Source organism: Oryzias melastigma, linkage group LG1 (assembly GCF_002922805.2).
Source record: "Oryzias melastigma strain HK-1 linkage group LG1, ASM292280v2, whole genome shotgun sequence".
In the NCBI taxonomy this organism is placed as follows: Eukaryota; Metazoa; Chordata; class Actinopteri; order Beloniformes; family Adrianichthyidae; genus Oryzias; species Oryzias melastigma.
The window spans coordinates 23176324-23196911 of record NC_050512.1 but is presented as its reverse complement, the minus strand read 5'-3'; the positions used below and the strand labels follow the sequence as shown (position 1 = coordinate 23196911).

The 20588-nt window shown below is 37.3% G+C and overlaps 2 protein-coding genes across 2 annotated transcripts; both read right to left on the bottom strand.

The window, feature by feature from the left end:
• Positions 1–2031: 2031 nt before the first annotated feature.
• Positions 2032–2944, bottom strand: LOC112157110. Its single transcript, XM_024289653.2, has one exon. The coding sequence runs from the start codon at positions 2880–2882 to the stop codon at positions 2319–2321; it is 564 nt and encodes a 187-aa protein (XP_024145421.1). The 5' UTR covers positions 2883–2944; the 3' UTR covers positions 2032–2318.
• A 2562-nt stretch (positions 2945–5506) lies between these two features.
• On the bottom strand, positions 5507–20269 carry palm3 (paralemmin 3). Its single transcript, XM_036213370.1, has 8 exons — positions 20216–20269; positions 17432–17484; positions 14487–14567; positions 11953–12032; positions 11787–11847; positions 11127–11157; positions 10665–10706; positions 5507–9487 (listed from the first exon to the last, which is right to left on the bottom strand). The coding sequence occupies exons 2-8, from the start codon at positions 17474–17476 to the stop codon at positions 8706–8708; spliced, it is 1122 nt and encodes a 373-aa protein (XP_036069263.1). The 5' UTR covers positions 17477–17484; positions 20216–20269; the 3' UTR covers positions 5507–8705.
• Positions 20270–20588: the final 319 nt, after the last annotated feature.

Genomic DNA, 20588 nt, shown 5'->3' with positions numbered 1-20588 from the left:
TTGATCTAACTCCACATGCTCTTTGTCCTGCTGTTTTATCAGAGCTCTTTTTATTCCATGAACCTCCCAGGAGGTCCTCCACTATCTTGGTGACTGTTTTTTTTTATATATATAAATCAGAGAAAGATTAAATTCCTAAAGAGGCGTAATTTTAAATATCTGCGGGACGAAAAAAGATCATTTTTAAAGACATCTCAAGATTTATTTTTAGTTAAATATTTATGTTAGCTATTATCACAGTTTAAATGATGAATAAAATAATCTTTTCAAGTCTTTTCATCCTTGAGGTTCAGTTAATATATATCTCTGTATCTTTTATTTATTCTAAGATTAACTTCTTTATTTATTTATTTGTGAATGCAAGAAGGTTTTTACTTTTTCCTTTTTCTAAAAGTCAACATTTCCTCCACCTCTGCTCAGCTACTTTGGTAAGTTTTTCCTTTTAAACTCATGGGTCTATTTAGGTCAATTGATTGTTTTCATGGATTTCCTTCTGCAAGCTCAGGTGCAGAACCATGGATGTACATAAGAGAATCTTACATTCAAAACTCTTTCTTCAGTTCTATTTTTTTTTTTGTAAAGATACACACACAAACACAATCTGGAAAAGTTTTTTTCTTGAAACTCTCTGTATGTTTACAAATGTCTTCCTCATATCTGTGCATGGAAACAACTGTGAATTCTGAAACAAAGGACTGTAATACCCTAAAAAAATCATCCAATCAGACGAGGCCTGACACCAGTGGGAGGGACATATCACCTGTACCTATGAGGATTTTGACATATCTTCTGAATCCATGTTTGTGTTCAAATCCCAGCTGGGTTCTGTGTGGAGTTTGCAAGTTCTCCAGTCTATTTGAAGGCTTTCTCCTTCAGTCCAAAAACATTCTTTATAAGTTAATTTTAGTTTGTAGGTGGTAATGTGTGTGGCCATGTGACATACTGGCGATCTGTTCAGGGAGTACCCTGCCTTTGCGCAAAAGTAGTTTGTATAGGCTCCAGCAACACCAGATCTCCAAAAGCCAGTGGGTTGGGTAGGGATGGGTGGATGGTAATGAAGAATTTATAATGCTTTTCTTACCATATCTAAATTTGATGTATCTAATTTACTGATGTCAGTAAATATGACTTCCTTAGTGCAGCAAATAAACGTAGGAAAATTTAAAGCCAACTATATAAAAAAATAATAAATCATTAAAAAACGACTTTTAAATTGTAATTTGAGATCAAATTTAGTGTAACTAACATAGATAGAGTAGGATTTCCTTCAGCTCCTCTTCATTGGATTGAAAAGGTAAACCTACTAAAATTGTCAATAAAACTATGTAGATTCCCATTAAAGTTCCACTCCAATAATCTTTTGATCTATTTTTAAAGCGTTCCTAGGAGTGTTTTCTTTATGATTATGTCATTTTTAGTCAAAATAAATAAATAAGTGAGTAAATGTGTATTTTTACAGAACCTTTCCTAGATAAAAATCACAAAAGTGACAACACATGAAATTACAAGCAGTCCTGCACATATAGCAGACGAAAAATACAGTAAAAGCAACGTAAAACACTGAAAAAATTAGATTGAAACAAAAGTTCTTATAAAAAAACATCTTGACCAGACTTTTAGCCTCTTAAGACACTAATATGTGAGCTAACTCTACATATGTAGTCACAGGGTCCTAGTTAAGGAGAATTAACGACTGTGGTAATATAGCGGGAGACTGATGACCCAGCCATGTCAACCCTCCGAGTCAGCAGCTCCCTGCTAAGGGTTGCCTAACCAAAACTACCAAAAGAAAACAAATAAACAAAGCCTGCAAATCAAGACTACCAAGGTCCATCCTCAAAGTAACAACACAAAACCCAGCAGATTGCTGAGGACAAAAAACGTGTAAAAGAGAACAAAACAAACCAGCACTATACCAACTTCACCCCAAACTGCAGGTGCCAATTAAGGCACATTGGCCACACCTGCCAGGTGAGCAGAAGGATGGATGGACAAAAAGTCCAGCAGTTGCAGCAAGACACAACACAGAAATGTTTTTTTAAGCTTAATTTTATTTATATTTGTGACAATGAGAAAAAGAACACATTAAAAACACAAAACAACACAATTTTCATCAGAGTGGGTGTTTCAGTTGGGATATCTTTTTAGGCCAAATATATATCTAGTCATATTAAGACTTAAAAAAAAACTGTTGCTTTGAAAACAAATTTAGCATCTTCACATTTTATTTATTGTGAGTCAGAGTTTTGCGGTGTTGCAGTAAATATATTCTTCTCCTTAAATGTACATGTCGAACATCAAATGCATTTCTCAGCATCTCAGTCCATTTCTGGGTCTCTGCTCTTCTCTGGACACAGATCTTTGGTGGGATCCATCACAGCAGGTGGAGGCATGCTCAGACACTCCACCTGAGCTCTGAACTCCTCCATCTCCTTCTCCTCCAGCTGCCTCCTTCTGCTGAACAGGTAAAAGTGCTGCCTCTTCCCCGACTCCACAGTCATGAGGAACAGCATGCAGTCACGGCAGGACGTGTGCACGAACGCTGCGCTGAATTTGCTCTTATCCGTCCCGTCGTAGGTGAAACCGCTGCCCTCCAGGGAGAGGTTGTAGTGGCTGTAGTAGCAGGTGTCGTTCTCACTGAGGCTGCGGGAGTAAGAGATGCTGGTGGTGTTGGCGGGGCTGGAGAAGCTCACAGTGGCGCTGTCTCGCTGTCGGAATATCTCCAGGTATGGCGGGTAGCTGATGCTGCCTGCTATTAACGCCCACCGTCCCGGCAGGCGATGTGGATCGAGCTGATCCATGGGCCGGGTCAACTCCTCACAGGTCAGAGGAACCGAGTGTCCCACAGAGGCCAAACAGATGAGAGTAAAAGCAAAAAGCATGTTGAATTGTTTGCTCTCAGTCCCACGGTGGCTTTAACCAGCAGATGCTGTTGGTGAAAAGAAGAGGCTGCTTTTATAAAGCTTTCAGAAACAGCTTTCACAACACTGAAGTTTCGTACCTGTGGATTCTGAGATTGCGAAACGAATCAATATTTTGAGAACTGCCTGTGCTAATTGATTCTGCACCGCATTGCTCTGAGCTGCCTCACAGTTGCAGAGTGTTTTCTTTTAGGAAGCAGAACAGAATACATTATTCTCCTGATATAATTATATATATTGTGTTACAGAATCAATCCGCGATATCAGCAGTCTCTTTTGAAATGGACATCATTTCAGGAGCCTGCTGGGACTATGTAAGAGTTGCTATGTGTTGAATGAAGGCATAAAGCTCCTAAAATAATAAACCTGTTTAGCTGCACGATCAGAAACATTGTGGTTGACACAGTTCTGGATTTTCCCCAGTTTTGCAACCTCGTCTGTGCCAGAGATAAGAACGCTACTGAGTTTTGCTGATTGTGAAACTTTTTAAAAACTTCCTGAGTTTCCATTTCAATTGATTGTGTGTAGGCAATACATGCAACAAGTAGTACAGTCTTCCAGTCAGTTGGAAATGGGGAGACCCACTTTGATGAAAATTGTGCTTTAACAAGTTCTTGGTGCATTTTTTGGATGATGGAGGACATACACAAAACAAGTCAGCTTGAAAAAGCTTGTAGCAGTCATGTAGAAGCTTTAATCGCTCCATTCTGATGCATCCGCTTGAAGACAACTAGATCTACAGTTGGGCAAAAAAGTATTTAATCAGCCAGCAATTGTGCAACTTCTGCCACTTAAAAAGATGAGAGAGGACTGTAACTTTCATCATAGGTGTACCTCAACTTTGAAAAAAAATCCAGAAAATCACGTTATCTGATTTTTAAAGAATCTTTTCACAAACTATGGAAGAAAATAAGTATTTGGTCACCTACAAACAGGCAAGATTTCTGTAAGAAGTCCTCCAATCGTTACCTGTATTAATGGCACCTGTTTGAACTTAAAGTATGGAGTTGAACTTTTGTCATTAACCAAATGCTTATTTTCCACCATCATTTACAAATAAATTCTTTAAAAATCAGAAAATGTAATTTTCTAGATTTTTTAAAATTCTTTTTGTCTCTCATAGTTGAGGTATACCTATGATGAAAATTACAGGCCTCTCTCATCTTTTTACGTAGGAAAACAATTGGTGGCTGACCAAATACCTTTTGGCCCCACTGTCTGCATGTCTTTGCTTTCCTTGTCTGAGCTGGCATCTGGCTCAAAACTGTACACTTGGATAGCTCCAATATTGCTTGATATTTTTGTTGCACTGGTAATGTTAGGTTGCCCTCTCCCTACCCTGGAAACCCTCCACAGCTCCCTCTGCCTCAACAGAGCGCACACATCATCGAAGATGCTTTACACTCTGGAATCTATCAGTTTGATCTGTTGTTTTCAGGCAAACGCTACTTTTTTTAAAAGAAATTTTTATTTAGCAACAAATTAATGATAATTTCCTCTTTTTAATTATCAGATAATCCACTTTTTCATGCATTTTTAGCTAAAATGTTATTGCACCTATAACAAAGATCTGTCTATCCATCTGGAGGTGTAAGGGGCTGTAAGCTAGTGGAAAAAAGTGTAAACTGATGGATGATGGGATGTGGGGACGGGCTTACTCCGAGCCAAACTATGTACTAGAAAATGAGTTTTAATTCTATTTTGATCAAAAAATGAGAATCCGCCACCAAAGCCTATTAATGTTTTTTCAATCTGACCCTGAAGTGCATTACCAGATTTATGCAGTTTTGGGTTTTCCCTCCTTTAATCTTTCTGTTGCTAAAAAGTGTGACATCAACATACACATGGCTATTAGATTTTTGCACCGTAATAGATAAAAATGAGTTTTTTTATATATTTATTAATCAAGTTTTCACCAACTAAACGTAAAACCACGGTTCTAGGATTAAGTTTGCTTTTTATCACTAATAACAAATCAAATCAAACAAATAAGTTGGTAATTATTTACTTGTAGAACTTTGTACCTTCAGCTTTAAATTGACTCAAGCTTACATAGTTACTTGGTGGTGGCCCCCGCACGCCCTCCCCTCTCAGTTTAAACATGTTTTGGTGGGAGGGCGCTTGAACGGCAGTTTTAACTATCACATTATACACTCCAATACACACACGAGGAAGGCGGTGACCTTCTGCCCCCGACTCCATCCCTCTGTGGGGAGAACTAGGCCGTCAGCGGTGGTGGATGTCCCTTTTGGGTTTTGCCTACTTTGGCACATTGGTTTGATTTTGAATTATATTTTTTTTATTGATGTTCTCAAGAGAGCTGATTGTCTTTTAATCACCTCAATAAACTGTGTGACCTAGAAAGTTCTTGAGGTTCAAAAATGGTTGAAAGGTGACAGAAAAACTATTTTTCCTCGCCTCCTCATGGCTGTATTAGGAGGCTTGATATTTATTAATTAAATATACATTAACAGTTGAAGTTTGGCTATTTTCTATCACAGCAAAAGGCTTTTTTTGGTCATGGTTTTCATGCATATTAACCCATATGAGCCAGAATAAGATATTTTGAAATGATGCAACAAAAATTGATTTAAGCTTTAGATTTATTAGGGATGACAAAGCTGTTGACCTCCATGTCTCGATTCAGGCGGAGGTCCTTTCCAATCAATCAGTTAATATTTTTTTAACAGAATGTCACATTCAGTCCTTAATGTTTCATTTCTGGGCCGAACGACAGAACAAAGTTCCTCCTCCGGATTCATCTCCACAACTGCGGGGAAGTTCAAACACTCCGCTTGACTTTTGAACTCCGAGATCTCGGCGTGCTTCAGCTGTCTCCTCCTGCTGAACAGGTAGATCCCCTCAGAGTTGGACGCCGAGGAGCGCACTTCAACAGTCAACAACCTGCAGTCCGAGCACGACGTCTGCCAGAAGGTGACGGTGTGGTTGGAGTCGTCTACCACCGCCTTCATAAAGCGGCCTTCCAGGGTGAAGTTGGAGAAAAACGTCCAGCATTCATGGCCACTTTTGATAAACTGGGTAAACGAGGACTCGCCCAACTCCAAACTTATACTTTTTGTAGTTTGAAGTTGGAGCAGAAAGCCGTTGCTGTCTTTCACACTGCCTGCAACCAACGCCCATCTTCCAGAAGCATGTTGAAGGTGATCGAACCCATCCAAGTGCTGGATCAGCTTCTGACAGTCCAGCGGAGCTGAGAAGCTCACAGAGACCAGCGACAGAACGGCGAAGAACACACGCAGCATGTTTCTCCTTTCAATCTGCCGCTCTGGACTAATGCAGAGTTTATATTTGCCTCACAAACTGTTTTGCAACGTCAAAAGTTCAGTGACAGAGTGGGCGTAGTTCATAGACATTATTTACACTCAAGATTCACGTTCTGGCTGTCTCAGTTCTTGAACTCCAGTGTTTTGTAAGTAAAAATCAGGACAAAAAAGAAGAGTATTTTCATAATTGCTCAAAATGCAATATTATTCAACATTTTTTTTTAAAAAAAGGGTTGAATTTTATGACTAACTGGAACAGAATAGTCTAAACTCAGAAGACCAGAAACTTCTCGGATGGCACGACTGCCTCGTATTCAGGAAATAAAAGATTATAAACATTTAATCATCGTGGACATCTCCTCTTTGGCATAATCCCTTTCTTAGTGCTCCTAACTAGAAATTATTTTTTAGAATTTTTAATTTATCATTGAGAATATTGTGATAATTCTTTGAAGCTGAATTTCTACTATTTTAAGCAATTTGGCTATATCAACATGTCCCTAAATGAAAAAGAAAGAAAAAAAACTATAGCTTAAAATGTGTATGTGCCAGTCACTGATCCATCTGTGGTAAAACATTAATAACAGTTATTTCTTTTTACACTGAGTTTTACTCATGTTCTTTTATAGACCACAATTTTTTTTACAAAAAAGTGTTTTAATGTAATTTTTACTTAAACTTTTTAATTTTCAGAACAATGGATTTATAAATAGATGTTGTAAAATGCTCTTATTGATTGGATTTTCAATTTGTGAAATCGTGATGTCATACCTCCCGTTTAAAAAAAAAAAAGTAGTGAGCATGATGTCTGAATTGCTTTTGAAATACAAGGCACTAGATGGTCCTAAACTATATCATTTTTTAAGTAATTGATAGTTAGGGTGGGGATTCTGAAATTCAATGTGCGTTTCATGATTTTATTTTAAACCTGTAAAGCACTTTGTATTGCTACTGACTAAAGTGGTTTATAAATCAAGTTTATTTTTTTCTGACAATATTTCTAGTATCTTTCAGACCTCACTTGAAGTAAAACTGACTTTTGATTAAGGGAAAAAAAAACAATAAAACAAACAAACAAAAAACCCGAATGTAATATTTAAATGATTAGATAGTTTTTCTTGCGAACAAGGCCACCCGCTTACTTGTTTAAGACTATATATGTCAACCAGTTTACAATCTTTAAAGTTCGGATTTTGATAAAAATATCTAATATATTTTACATTCTTAAGCCTGTTTTGAGAATCTAATATTTCCTAACGTGCAGTAGATGAGATAGCTGTGAGTTATGTCATAAATTCACCTTAACTGCGAGCAAATGAATCCTGCAGAAACAAATACAGCACAATAAATGTTATCTGATCTCTAAAATACTTAAACAGAACCATTTTTTAGAATTTGATGTTGTTAGAGGAAAAAAAATAATTCAGCTCAACTTGACTGAATACAAACTAAAGAAAAACTAAATTATAGTTTATGCTACTGGTATAAAAGATGTAACAAAAAAAAAAAAAATCAACTATTCAGTACATAAGTCATGTAAAAAGCCTCAAACTCCCTCTCTGATCATCTTTGGATCCATTTTCAAATTATTCCCAGTGCTTTTTTAATTTTAATTATGCTTTTTTTTAACCTGGGTCAAAAACCGGTGTCATTTTCTAGCATACAGGGCAAGGAAAACTCTCCATTGTTAAAAAAAAGGCCACAAGAATATGTTAAAAACCCCAAAAACATAATTTCACTAAAGTGGGTCTTTAATGTTAAATTGGTAACAACTTTTCCCGCTCTTGCTGTACTAGAGATGCCGGATAAAGCCCACACGAGTCAGCTGGTGTATCACAAATGTTAGTTTAATCATTAAACAATCTTAAAAACAAGTCAAATATCTACGTATTTTTATTTACAGCACTTATGCGCGTTCAAACCTTACTCTTTAATGTTAAGCCTTTAATGTACGACAACAAATGTTTTCACACTTTTAGGGAATTTCAATCGTCTGAATCTGGCCCGCTTATTTAGAAAGCAGACAAAACAAAACAGCTTTAAAAAGTAGATAAAACTTGTATCCCACCTATATGTACTGATTAGTATTTCCAATAAAATATTCTCCCAAAAAATACAAAAACTTTTTTAAGAAACTAATTGTGCTCCACAAACCTCTGCAGATCTCTGAACATGTTTAGATACATCGCAGTTTTAGATTCATAAAACAGTTTTAAGTGTCTATACAGCAATAAAAAACATTTTAAGGTTTATTTGAGGTTTATCTGTTAACTAAGAAAATGCAATACAACTTAATAAAAGAGTGGAGTTTTTGTTGGTAATATGAAGAGAATTTATCGAGGTTAAAACCAAAGTTTATGAGAGCCCTTTAATTCTGGACAGATGACTTATTCTTGAAAAAAAAAGCTGAAGAAGTTAGTGAATGTAGTGTATGAATGCAGCAAGAATGCATAAAAAGATGAGAGTAGGAATGTAGACGGAATGGACGACGGCAGCAGGTTTACATGACGGAGCAGCACTGGCAGCTTTTCTGTTTGGGGGTTCTGCTCTCCTCTGGACTCTGAGCCGGTGTCTCTGCACCTGCGGTGCTGTTCCCGCCTGCCGGCTGGTCTGCACTGTTGGAGGCCTCAACTTTTACCAGGAGAGGCTCCTGCTCTCCTGGACCTGATTCTTTGTTTTGCCGGTCCTCAGGACCAGTCAGGGGCACCTCTTGGAACTGTGTCAGTGCTGTGGAAGGGTTTGAGGGTTCTGCAGCGGGCTCGGTTCTGTCTGCTGCAGCTGCATCTTCGTTTGCTGGGCTGATAATAGGGAGCGGTGTCTCGGTGTAGACCGGCACTGCAGTCACCGTGACGCCCTCTAGAGGGCGTGTCAGTGACTGCGGCTCAACAGGTGGCTCTTTTCCCTCCGATTCCCCCAGAGCTTCTGGAGGCGTTTCCGTTTTTACCGCCACCCCCTCCCCTTCGCCTGCTTCTGGATCTAGCAGATGGGTTTTGTCTGATTCCACGGACCCCTGCTGATCTTCCTGGGATGTAAGCTCCTGGGAAACATCATCCCCTTCATCTGTGATGAGCACGCATTCGGCTCTCATCACCAGGGTCCCTTCCTCCTCCTCCTCGTGGTTTGGAATCTGATCAGTAACTTTCATCCCAGGTTCCACCCTCACATTCTCTGCACCTTCGGAGGCTCCGTTTGAGTCCGGGACCCCCCCACCGTTGGTCAGAACAACCGCAGCTTCAACCTCTGCTGGGGTTTGGTTAAGCTTCTCTTCTTCATCAGGAGATTCTTGGAAAAAAATAAGACACAACTGTAAGCCTATAATTTATTCGAGTTAGAAATCAATACTTGACAATTCCCCGTGTTGTGTGCACTGATTGTTAGCAGTCATCGCCTCATTTATTTGTAATGTTGATCTGTCAGAGGCAAAACTCTGTGCAGATAAATTATAGATTTCTTTGTGGTTAAATATTTTAACATTTATTATCTTGGAACTTCATTGGAAGAAATCATTGACATGTTCTGGTTTTCATTATGTTTTGAGCAGGACGGAATGCACGACTGGATTACAGATGGCAGGGATGTGTAGCCTTCAAGTCTTTTTATTTGTCTTTGTAGCTAAAAATCTGTCAAAATATTCTTTAAATCTGGGACAAAACACTTACAGACCTTTGGGGGAATTTAAAGACACGGGGTTAGATTAATGCTACAAATTCCCCTGTCAGCTTGTACGCTTCAAGTCAACATCAACCGAGATCTGCAAACCCGCTGCCCTCTAAAAATGAAAGTTATGCACTTCAGCATTCATTAACATGTACTTGAAATGTATCACAGCAACATGTAATGAACTACTGAGGCAGCATACCTGCGTCTGATTTCTTTTATAATGCAAATGTCCTCTTCTTTAGGATGCAGTGAATGTTAACGGAGGAATCCTTGAACTATTTAAGATCTCTGACAGTCCAGAATACAAAATAACACAAATAGCGTAGCCAAAAAAAAAGCTTGATAAAGAAGAAAATAAAATCATATATAAGACATTTATTCAACTAAATACAGGACCAAGAATAGATTGTTAATTTATTTATTCTGCGATACATCACATCATTGAATAAAATAGATTTTAGTATTTAATTATAATGAAAGACATTAGCATTTAAGTTGATTTTTTTTAAGTCACATTCATAAAAAAAAAGTGGAAATTGTTCCGGTACAGTCATGGGATATATCAATATGTATCGCATCGTGATATGTATCATATCGCCAGAGTCTTGCCAATACACACCTCTACAAATAAGCTGCACCTTTTGCCAAACTATGCAAAATACTGGGATGAAAATCACTTTAAAAACACGTACTAAAGATACTTTTTAATGTTGACAAGAGACAATAATCTACACCAAAATACAAAATAATAAAAACCATTGAGACTTTATTTGAGCCCCGTGTGATTCTTTGTACTTACCGGGTTTCGATGTATCCTTGTCACCATTCTGCAGAACGAGTTCTGAGGGAAAATGAACTGTGAGTTTTTACATGATCCATTTACTTGTACATTAATCAATATGTTTTTCCTTCTCAATTTCTGTTGTTTTTATTCATAGGAAGCACAGAAAATAAAAGTAAAAAAAAAGTCTACTTTAAGGAATAAAATCTGGTCATTAATTATTTTTTTAAAACCACAGCAGCAGACATTAAACCCTCTTTAGGAAGTTGAAATACTCTCAAGAGAAAAGCAAGCGAGCGGTTAGATTTAAAAAGCCTGTAGCTGGGTGACAGCTGCACCTCGACTGATGCTGTTTAATAATTAGATGACAGATTTTTTTTTTTAATTTTAATCTAACACTTTCTCTAGTAAATGCTAATTATTTTCTATTTTCTCAATACACATTTTTATCTTTTTTTAGGTTTATGGGATCCAACTTACCATTTCTGGCATCTTCTACTTGTACAGCCTTCTGTTTAGTAAAAAAATGCAAACAGTTAAAGTTTTCTCACGCATGCATTTATATATATGTATATATATAACCATGAGCAGGAACTATTTTATGCTCAATGACAGAAAGGTTTTTTGTGGTAAAAGTAGTAGTCAAAATATGACATTCTTATTATACTTTTACACTAAAAAAAGAATAGGGGCATCTAAAAGAATTAATGATTTATTGTAAGAACTGAAAAAGTTAAAGGTAAGAATTAACAAAAAACGATAACAAGCTTCACTGAAAGACCCTGGAGCAGACTGTAGAATAAGGCTGACATTTGTGCTCTGCTAGAAAGGGAAGTCAGGTAAAAATACTTTTACTTGACTGCAGGTGAAACAATTATTTTAGAGTGGATCAAGCAGGGTGCTGTTTATGGAACAGGAGGGCTTGCATTCATGAAGCTCCTGCTTTTCAACAAGAGGTGCTACATCAAAGGTACACTGAGAGAGGAAATGCATTATGCATGGCGGAGAGCCACAGACAAAAAGACGGGGAAACATTTCTGTCTAATAGAGGACGATGTAGAAAGCTTGTTCAACACAAAAGCCAGCCCCCCTTTTTGTGTCCGTGCAGCGAGTGTGTGGACGAGCGTGCAGGGTCCGCACCGTTTGACCATCTTCCACTTGTTTCTCTGGGTCCTCCTCCTCCGTATTCTCAACCTCCGATCTGGAATGGACGCACAATAACACAAACACGTAATGCAAAATGATAAATGACATTTCAGTCCTGAAAAGGCAAAAACAGAATGCAATTTGTTTTTTCTCCAAGTACCTTGTGGGGGACTGGGGGTTCTGGTAGGTCGGGGACAAAGGAGCCGGGTCCATCAACCACTGTTCCCTCAAAGACTTCCTCTGAAGAGTTCAGGAGGCAAATATATAAGAAAGGATTTCAATGTTAATGAAATTTAGTTATTTTATTCTAGTAGCAATATCTATAGTGGAAATATAGAGATCCATTTAAAAAAATGAATCCATCAAGCATCAAAGTTTTGTTGTTCTCATTGTAGCCTGTATGAATCTATTTTATGGCTGTAACACATCCTATAAAAAAATAACTTAAATCGTCAGTTACAACATGCATTCATAAAACCACTGTGTTTAATGAGCTACGCAATGAAAGTTTTATGCATCAAACACTTGAACTGATTATAGAGGAATCTGATAAAATCTACTGTGACCAATGCATTTGGAAGCTTGGATTTCGGGAGTCGTAAACCACATCTTCACAATTTAAGTCTGAGATGTGCTGGCACAGTTTTCCTAAAATATGTTTCTGCTGTTGAGGAAGAAGACTATGATGATTAAAGAACTTGGTAGCTGGCTAACGTGAAAAGGAGAGAGTTTGAATGCAAATCAAACACAATAATTACACTACCTAAAACATTCCTTGATGGAACATGGAAGAAAATCTGAACTGGCAAACAAGAAGAGCTGGTAACAATTTAACTAAAAACAAGCGTCTTAAATGGGCATTAAACTTTGCATTAAAGCATAGCAGAATCTTAAAGATTTCATAAGGAAAGTATGACTTTGTCGGAACTTTGAATTTATGAACTTTGATAGAATATGTTCTAGAGGTAAAGAGAACGTCAGATAAGGTTATGCATTAGAAGATGGAAGAGAAAGTGTGACGATTAATGTTGTCAGATATTCAGAGGAGGAACAGTGACTGTGTTGGTAAATGGATATTGAGGCTGGAGCTGCCAAGAAGGAGGACTGGAGAAAGACCAAACGGGAAGTTCATGGATGGAGTGGAGGAGGGCATGAAGTTGGTTGGTGTGAGTGAGGAGGATGCAGAGGAAAGGGTTAGAAGGAGGCGGACGATTTGCTGTGAAAAGCCTAAAGAAAACAGCTAAAAGGAAAAAATAGAAAAGAAGAAGCATCTTCAGGTTAGTAACTGAGTGTTCTTCTAAAATAAGTTGAGTAACAAAATGCAATCAACAGTCAAACATGTTTATTTATACATTTTAATTGAAGTTCTGCTATTTAAAATTAATTTAACTATAATTAAACCATTGAAAAATGAAATTATACACATGAATGTTAATGAGTTGTCACTTCAAAATTGACCTGAATCCTAAAAAGAGAAATAAAAAAAAAATTAATCATTAAAAGGTTTAATGTACTAGTTCAAATGGTGGGTACCTACAGAAAACTGAGGCAACATATTGATGCATCATAGTAACAAACATACACTAACACAAGAAAACCCTGAAACCAAATGCACTTAAATAAGTGTAACCAATTTTTTCTGATTGACAAACACCAAGCTCTGCGTTGTATTTAAGCTTTTGAGAAAATGTAGCTTCTAGCTGTTGAAAAATGGAGCAGAACGACAATTAAGCAAAAAACAAGAAACTATAAGAAAAAAAACACAAACCATGCAAAAAAAACGGTCTGTCAAGCAGACATTCAATGAGGCACTTATCCTCTATTGCATGTCGGGAAAGAAAACAAAGAGTGATGCTGCAGGCAGCTGACCTGGCCTGAAGTGCTGGTATCAGCAAGCATCCAGCAGTAAAGTGCCCCTGAGTCTGACAGTAAACACCAGAAAAGCTGCTCTGATGCCAGCTTTGCCGTGCATAGATTTAGTTTGGCTAACCTTTGGTTAAAATGAATCAAAGCATTGGACTTTTCCACACCGTACACAAACTACAACCAATTCCCAACATTTAGACCCGTTTTACCAGCGTTTCATGATCTCCTGCTTTCACTGCCTGGACACCCTTCCCGTTTGCTCCTATCACATATGTGAATCTGCACCGGGGTTGGACTTAAAGTGGGAGCGAATAAACCGCAGAGGTAATGCTTCCCGTGACAGAAACATTTTTTCGAAAGCCTGTTTTAGCTTGTATCACTGAATTGATAATTGGAGCGCTTCGTCCAATTGCGATCGTTCTCAGGGAAACTCCTGCACACACATGCATTCCTCTCTGCACACAGAAACACTTGTGCTGGGCAAAATTTAGCAGAATTTAAGGAATGTGCAGCGGGGTGGCGTAACCCTGGGGTGTAGGAAATGGGAAGGTCCGACTGGAAATTATGTGAAAACAATAGAAGCTTGACTTCAGAGTGTGTGAACACACATAAAACTGATTTCAGACGAGGAAGGACTCCAGCCCACCAGGAGACTGTACACGTGCAGTGTTGTTACAGGTTTTCGTGTGTGTTTGTGTGTGTGCACGACAAAAACACATCCCTCATACTTACAAGCTGAAATAAGCAAAGAAGAATTTCACCTATTCTTTGTGAGCATGTTTTGGAAAATTTTAACTGACAAGATCTTCTTAAGTATGTGTGTCAGACCTTAAGCTGCCGCTGTTTTATCCTCTCCTCCTCCTTTTCTCTTTTGACTTTGTCCTCCTCTTCTTGCAGCCGACGCTTCTCCTAAAAAAAACAGAAGGAAAAAAAAAATCTGGTTAGTGGAGAAACTATAACACATATACAGCAAAAAAACAGAACAAGAAATACAAAAGATATTTAGAGGAAAAAAGGAAAGTAATAATAAAAAACTGCATTGCCTTGAGAAACTATCAACCCCAGGGACATTTCTCAATTGGGTTGCTTTGTATTTTATTTTGAAACTAGAAAGAAATAAGACCACAAAAAGTAAGACTAAGGCAGCCAATGCCCTGACTTGAGATACAACCAACGCTGAAGATTTCTGTCTAATTCCAGACAAAATTACCTCAGAAATTTCAATACAAAGGCAATTGTCAGATGTAAACTTTGACCTACTCCCACTGATAAATCAATGGGTTCATCACTCCAGGACACTGAAATGTTTACCAAAAACAAGTCAAAATCTGCTCTTGCAAATTGCTTTAAGTTGCTAAAGGAAGATAAAATTAATCACAATCCTAAATAGTCTTCAATTCAGAACAATTGTTGCTACTAAGTGCAGGGATGAAGTTCTCAGAGGTATTGGTTTTCAATTTGTACTACATAAAAAAAATGTTTGCTAAGATCTTTGCTTGGTTGTACTGCAGGCTCTGGGATGTTTGAAACAAATGGTTTCCATGTGTACAAAGAGTACAAAAAATTATATTTTGGAGACTTTGAAGTACTTAACATCTGGAAGAGAATTTGAGGCAATAAAGGTGAATACAAGCACGATACCATGTATGTCCTAGTAGTGGTCTTCTCTTATTGATGCCCGTTTCCAATAACTGTCAAGTTCAAAGAGATGAACAACAAACAGATGCTGTCTAGAAGTGGTTCTCCTTTATGCACGTGTCTGTAGTAAAGGTCAATCTTTAATGACTCATTGCCTTTTGTGCATAGTAATTGGCAATACCTTGCACTGGTTGTGCATGAATACTTTTGCTCTACAGCAGGCATGTCCAAAGTCTGGCCCATGAACCAAATGCAGTCCTTGGGATCCGGCCCTCCGGGTAATTATATGTTATTGTTATTATTGGTCTGATGTTATCTTGTGACTGTTTCGACTTGTATAATTTTGACAAAATATGTTTATTGAGAGTAGAAAATATAAAGTTATTTGAGAATTAAATTGATTTATTGTGGAATAATTTTCTTGCCCGTTTGTATATATAGTGATGTTAAAAAGTTCAGCTTTTAAGTTTTAAAAATGTAGTTTTAGTGTGTTCAGTAAATGTTTATCCTGTTTGGCTCTCGACCAACACTGTGTTTTGGTCTAGATCATTTCTAAAATGTTAATGGTGAATAAAGAAAAGTTGAAACCAAGGGCCACACCTTCCAAGACAAATAGATTTTTTTTTGACTGCATTTTTGGTAAAATGTATTTGGATCCATTAGTTTTCTATGTGAAAGAATAATAAGTATCCCATTACTAAAAAGTATCCAATAAATAGATCATTTTCATTTAATGCTCTTTGAATTGTTAAAATACTTTAAAGAATGCTGACCAAATGGTTGGCCCTCAGAATATTTTTGCATTACCAAATCTGGCTTTCCTTGCAAAAACTTTGGACCTCTGCTCTACAGGCTCAACGAGTTTAAGTGCGGGCTACCAACATGCCCTCTACAGGTTTGCCCATTCTTCTCCCATAGTATCCATCCGTAGGGACGGTTGTGACCAAAGCTTTACCTCTCACTTTTCCCCCTGTAAGGCAAATAATAGCTGGCCTCTAAAACCAACTGCTTCAGAACTGAGCTGTCAGAGTAATTTTTTTGAATAATGTCTAACGAGGTTACGAGGTGTTCCCTCGTTTATCGCAGGAGTTACGTCCTAACCCCTGCTTGTGCTTTTCTGAAAATGGGGATCCTAAGGTAAATCCATGGCAAATTCTGTGCTTGTACCACAAAATCCACAATTATTTTAATAACCGGCTCCACTACAAGGTATATATTTGACAAATAATCTAAAATGTGTAATGGTTCCTAGAACCACACAGTAAATGCCTACATTTTAAAATCATGAATAAGAACAGAATAACAATATTGCTATTGTCCATGAAGCCAAAGTGACAAATTAGACAGAATCACTAATTTACTTTAGAACTCTTCACGGTCTAATGAGTCCTAATTCCGTCAGCACCGGTTAAACGGTGGGGTCAGAATTTGAAGGAAGCAGAGTAAATATATGCAACTACTCAGCCGTTTTAATTAATATTACAGACAGCTTCTGGCATAATAGTGTGGGTGATATTTTCCTGACATCCTTTAAGCCTCCTTAGTGTAATTTTAGCACTGTTACATTACTGTGTTTCAATGCTGTTGCTAACCATTTCCACATCTCTGACCAATCTGCTGACAGCTAGCAGAATAATGCAACATTTCAGAAAGCTTAGTTCATCAGTTCTTTGAGAACACGTTCATGTGGGGGAACAGGACACCTACAGAGTAGCAGAGTGAAACCATCATGTACCGTACGCAGCAGCATTTGAAGTCCCATCAAGCACCTTTAAGAAAGCATCTGAGCTGTCTCTCTTTACCCAGTTTTACTCAAAGTTGTGTCGTTTTTGAGAACTGTGGCACATTTTCTAGCACCGGTGTTTACCAATGGGTAAACAACACCAACCGGTGAATAAGGATTTAAATCCAAACATGGTAAAGAATAATCTCCTTTTGTTCCCTCACTGAAGTCCACATGCTTGTGGGCGCTTGTGTGTTGCAGATTCTGATGCTTTGAAAGCTCATGATGAAATGTTGGTAAAGATATAGTAATTGTTGCATTTCCATAAGACACCCAACAACATGTTTTATCCATTTATAACTATTAAAAAAAAACTGCTCTTCTGAAGTGTGTCTTTTTGTTGTGTACTTACTGCAATGACCTCCAGTCGGTGTTTGTACTTCTCCATCTCATCCATCCTGGCACCTGTCACACAATAGATCAATGATTAGGACCTTCAGTTTGAACAAAAATACACAATCTATAATGACCTGATCACAATATGTCCCACGAAACGTTTTCTAACATCTTTTTCTGTTTGTTTGTTTAGTCTAAACATAAGAACATAGACATCGGTTGATGAACAGCAAAAAGATCTGAAGTCGGAGTTCAACATTTACGTCTAGTTAAGAATGCAATTTGACTAAAATAAGGACCTCACTAAAAATGTCTTCCCACTTTTCAATGTTTCCTTTTGCGTTTGGATTTGACAAAGCCTAAGGCATCTCAATGTAAGGAAGCAAAGACAACATTTGTTTTCCCTGCAGCTGACACTAAATGGGGCGATGTCTGAGGTCCCCAAAACTCAGAGACACGAGAGAAACACAAATAGCAACCAGCTTCTAGCAACGCAGTCATTAGTGAGTTCCTGGAAAACAGTCTGTGTTTGGAGCCACATTTCTTTTCGAAAACAAAAGTCACAAACAAAAAAAAAACAACATGTTATTTTGGAGAATATAGAATCTTTTGTTATCTGTTACAAACACAAACCAAACAACACTGCCACAAACTTGTGTTTGGTATTGGAAACAGACAATAAACCCTTTTACGGTGACCATCCCGGCTGTTGTGGGTGCATTTACGGTCATAATAGCCATCAGCTGATGTCGGCTTTACTCAATGCAAACTGAAAAATTTGAGCTACACTCAGGTCAGGTCTGACCGGTTAAAGGTTGGCTGAAGGATCTAAGGGGTTGAAACTCAATTAACCCAAAAAAACAGAACACAGCCCAAAAATAAACAACCATAAAAACACATACACAAAAAAAGACAGTCAACAACTAATAGATGAACTGGTCAACATAACAGTTATTTCATTTTGCTTCACTCTTCTATAAAACATATTTTCCAGTGAGTTCCTTTTTGACAGAATGAAAAAGAACTACATGAAGGTGGCTTCGTCATACTGTGAGGACAGCCCAATGTAATACAAAGAAGGTTCATGATGATGATGAAAAACAGCAGGATGTCTCAATCTCAAAAGCATTACCAAATACTGTAAAGTTTTGGCAGAATTTGTGTCACCACATTAATACCGATTTATACCCTCAAGTTATTTTGCAAAAACTAGTCAAAGCAAAATACAGTTGCAGATATCATAAAAGTGCTTAAATCTTTGAATTTAATGTCATTTTTGGACAGATCTGACAAGTAAACAAACTTCAATCTAAAATTTAAAAAATGCATTTTATATTCCTTCACAACTTTGAACTTTTCAAATCACCATCAGTGAAGGACTGTTAATGAGCACATTTTACATCCTTAGATTGAATATGACATTGTAGAGAAGCACAGCAACTGTGAGTACTTTCCATAAACTTACAGTAGATTAAGATCCTTTTAAAAGATTTATCATACTTTCTAGGGCTGCACGATATTAGAAAAAACGAGCAATATTAGTGATCAATATCGCAATGACGATATGACTTGCGATAGCAAAACTTTCATTTCACTGCATCCATTGTATTTAAATAAATTCAACAGAACTAAAGTTATACTCCAAATGACTCATACATAGGAGGCAAGTATCTAACGTAAAAGAGGTCCATCTGATTGGTCAAATGCGAAAAGGGTTTTATTTAATTTGTTATATATGTCAAGCTGCCATAAGATCGTTTCTGTATGTGTATATATTTAGGTAAACATTTATTTCAATTTACTGTAAGCTGTGTTTTTATATTTGTGTGTTGCACAGACTAAGATTAAGATGACAATAAATGTGTGATGTGCAGGCCTAATATTTACTTTTAGTTTTTGACCCTTCTAGAGTTCCTTAGGTGCAGGTCTGTTCATGGTCCCAAAAGTCAGAACAAAAACCTACGGTGAGGCCACATTTCAACACTCTCAGCCTCGCCTTCAGCCTGCCTTAGGATGTGAGGACTTCATTCACTGTGGAGGTCTTAAAGAAAAACCTCTAGATTCATCTTTTTATTGTAGCTTTTGAGCAGTTCTTACATGACCACATGTTTTAATTTGATTTTATTGACTGATAGTTTTGGTGGGGTGTTTGTGTGTTGGGTTTTTAGTTATTTTTTATAATTAATGCCATTTTTAACTGCTATATTTTACTATTTATTTTATTGTGTGAAGTATTTAGTGCTGATCTTTAGCAGGTTAAAAGTGTTGTATACCATAAATAAAGTTAAATTTGAACAAAGACAATGTTTACATCCTTTTTATTTTGAAAAACAGACACATTTTGCTTTTTCTTCAAAAATGCCTTGTCTGATGGACCCAATATACATATATACATAAATATACTAAGCTCAAATGCAACTATATCTGAAATAGTTGATTTGCAACACCATTTTTGGGCTACTTGGAATGTTTTCAATGCATGCAGGTCAGAGCATTAATGTGTCTTAGGTCAATTTCTTTTCAAAACAAAAGTTATATATATTCAATTTGTTGTTTCTTGTTTTACTTGAAAAACCTTTTAATGTAGTTATATATTTAAAACATGTCATTTAATACAAAAATGTAAAACTTATCTCTGCTATCCCTAAAATTGGCAGTGAAAATAAGCACAAACTATATCTTAGGTATATTTAAAAAGAGTTGAAAGACAAATTCACAAGTGCATACACTTCAATAGCAATAAGATGCTAAATCTTTTTATGGAAGGTTTTGAATATGTGGATGTGCAGTGACAGCTTACAGTACAAGCCTCCGCAGAGATGAGAGCTTTGTGTTTCTTCAGGGCTCCACAAGAACGCCTAGAATAGAAGTCTGAGATAAACAAGCAAACATAAACCGAGGCTTTGATGAAGAAATATTGAGGCGTTCCCAGTAGATACTCACTGACTTCAATAATTAGGCACCATACAGGAGGATGGAAAAAGACAGGGGCAAGACAAAGTGGGAAAAGTTGAGACATCAATCATGTGCAGCAGGAAAAGTGGAGAGGAGAATGAGGTGACACGATAAGCAGCAACTGGTTAAAACTATTTTAAGCTGAAGATCCCCAAATGTCAGCACTGTGGGAATCACCATGACACCAAAACAAGAGCAAGTGGGGTATGTGACAGGAA

Excerpts from the sequence above, each read along its gene's own strand:
- LOC112157110 (XM_024289653.2), bottom strand. The coding sequence starts at position 2,882 with ATGCTTTTTGCTTTTACTCTCATCTGTTTGGCCTCTGTGGGACACTCG.
- palm3 (XM_036213370.1), bottom strand. The coding sequence starts at position 17,476 with ATGGATGAGATGGAGAAGTACAAACACCGACTGGAGGTCATTGCA. Across the intron at positions 12,033-14,486 it reads TAAAACAGCGGCAGCTTAAG|AGGAAGTCTTTGAGGGAACA; the intron begins GTCTGACACACA and ends TGAACTCTTCAG. Across the intron at positions 11,158-11,786 it reads AAGTGGAAGATGGTCAAACG|AAGGCTGTACAAGTAGAAGA; the intron begins GTGCGGACCCTG and ends TTTACTAAACAG.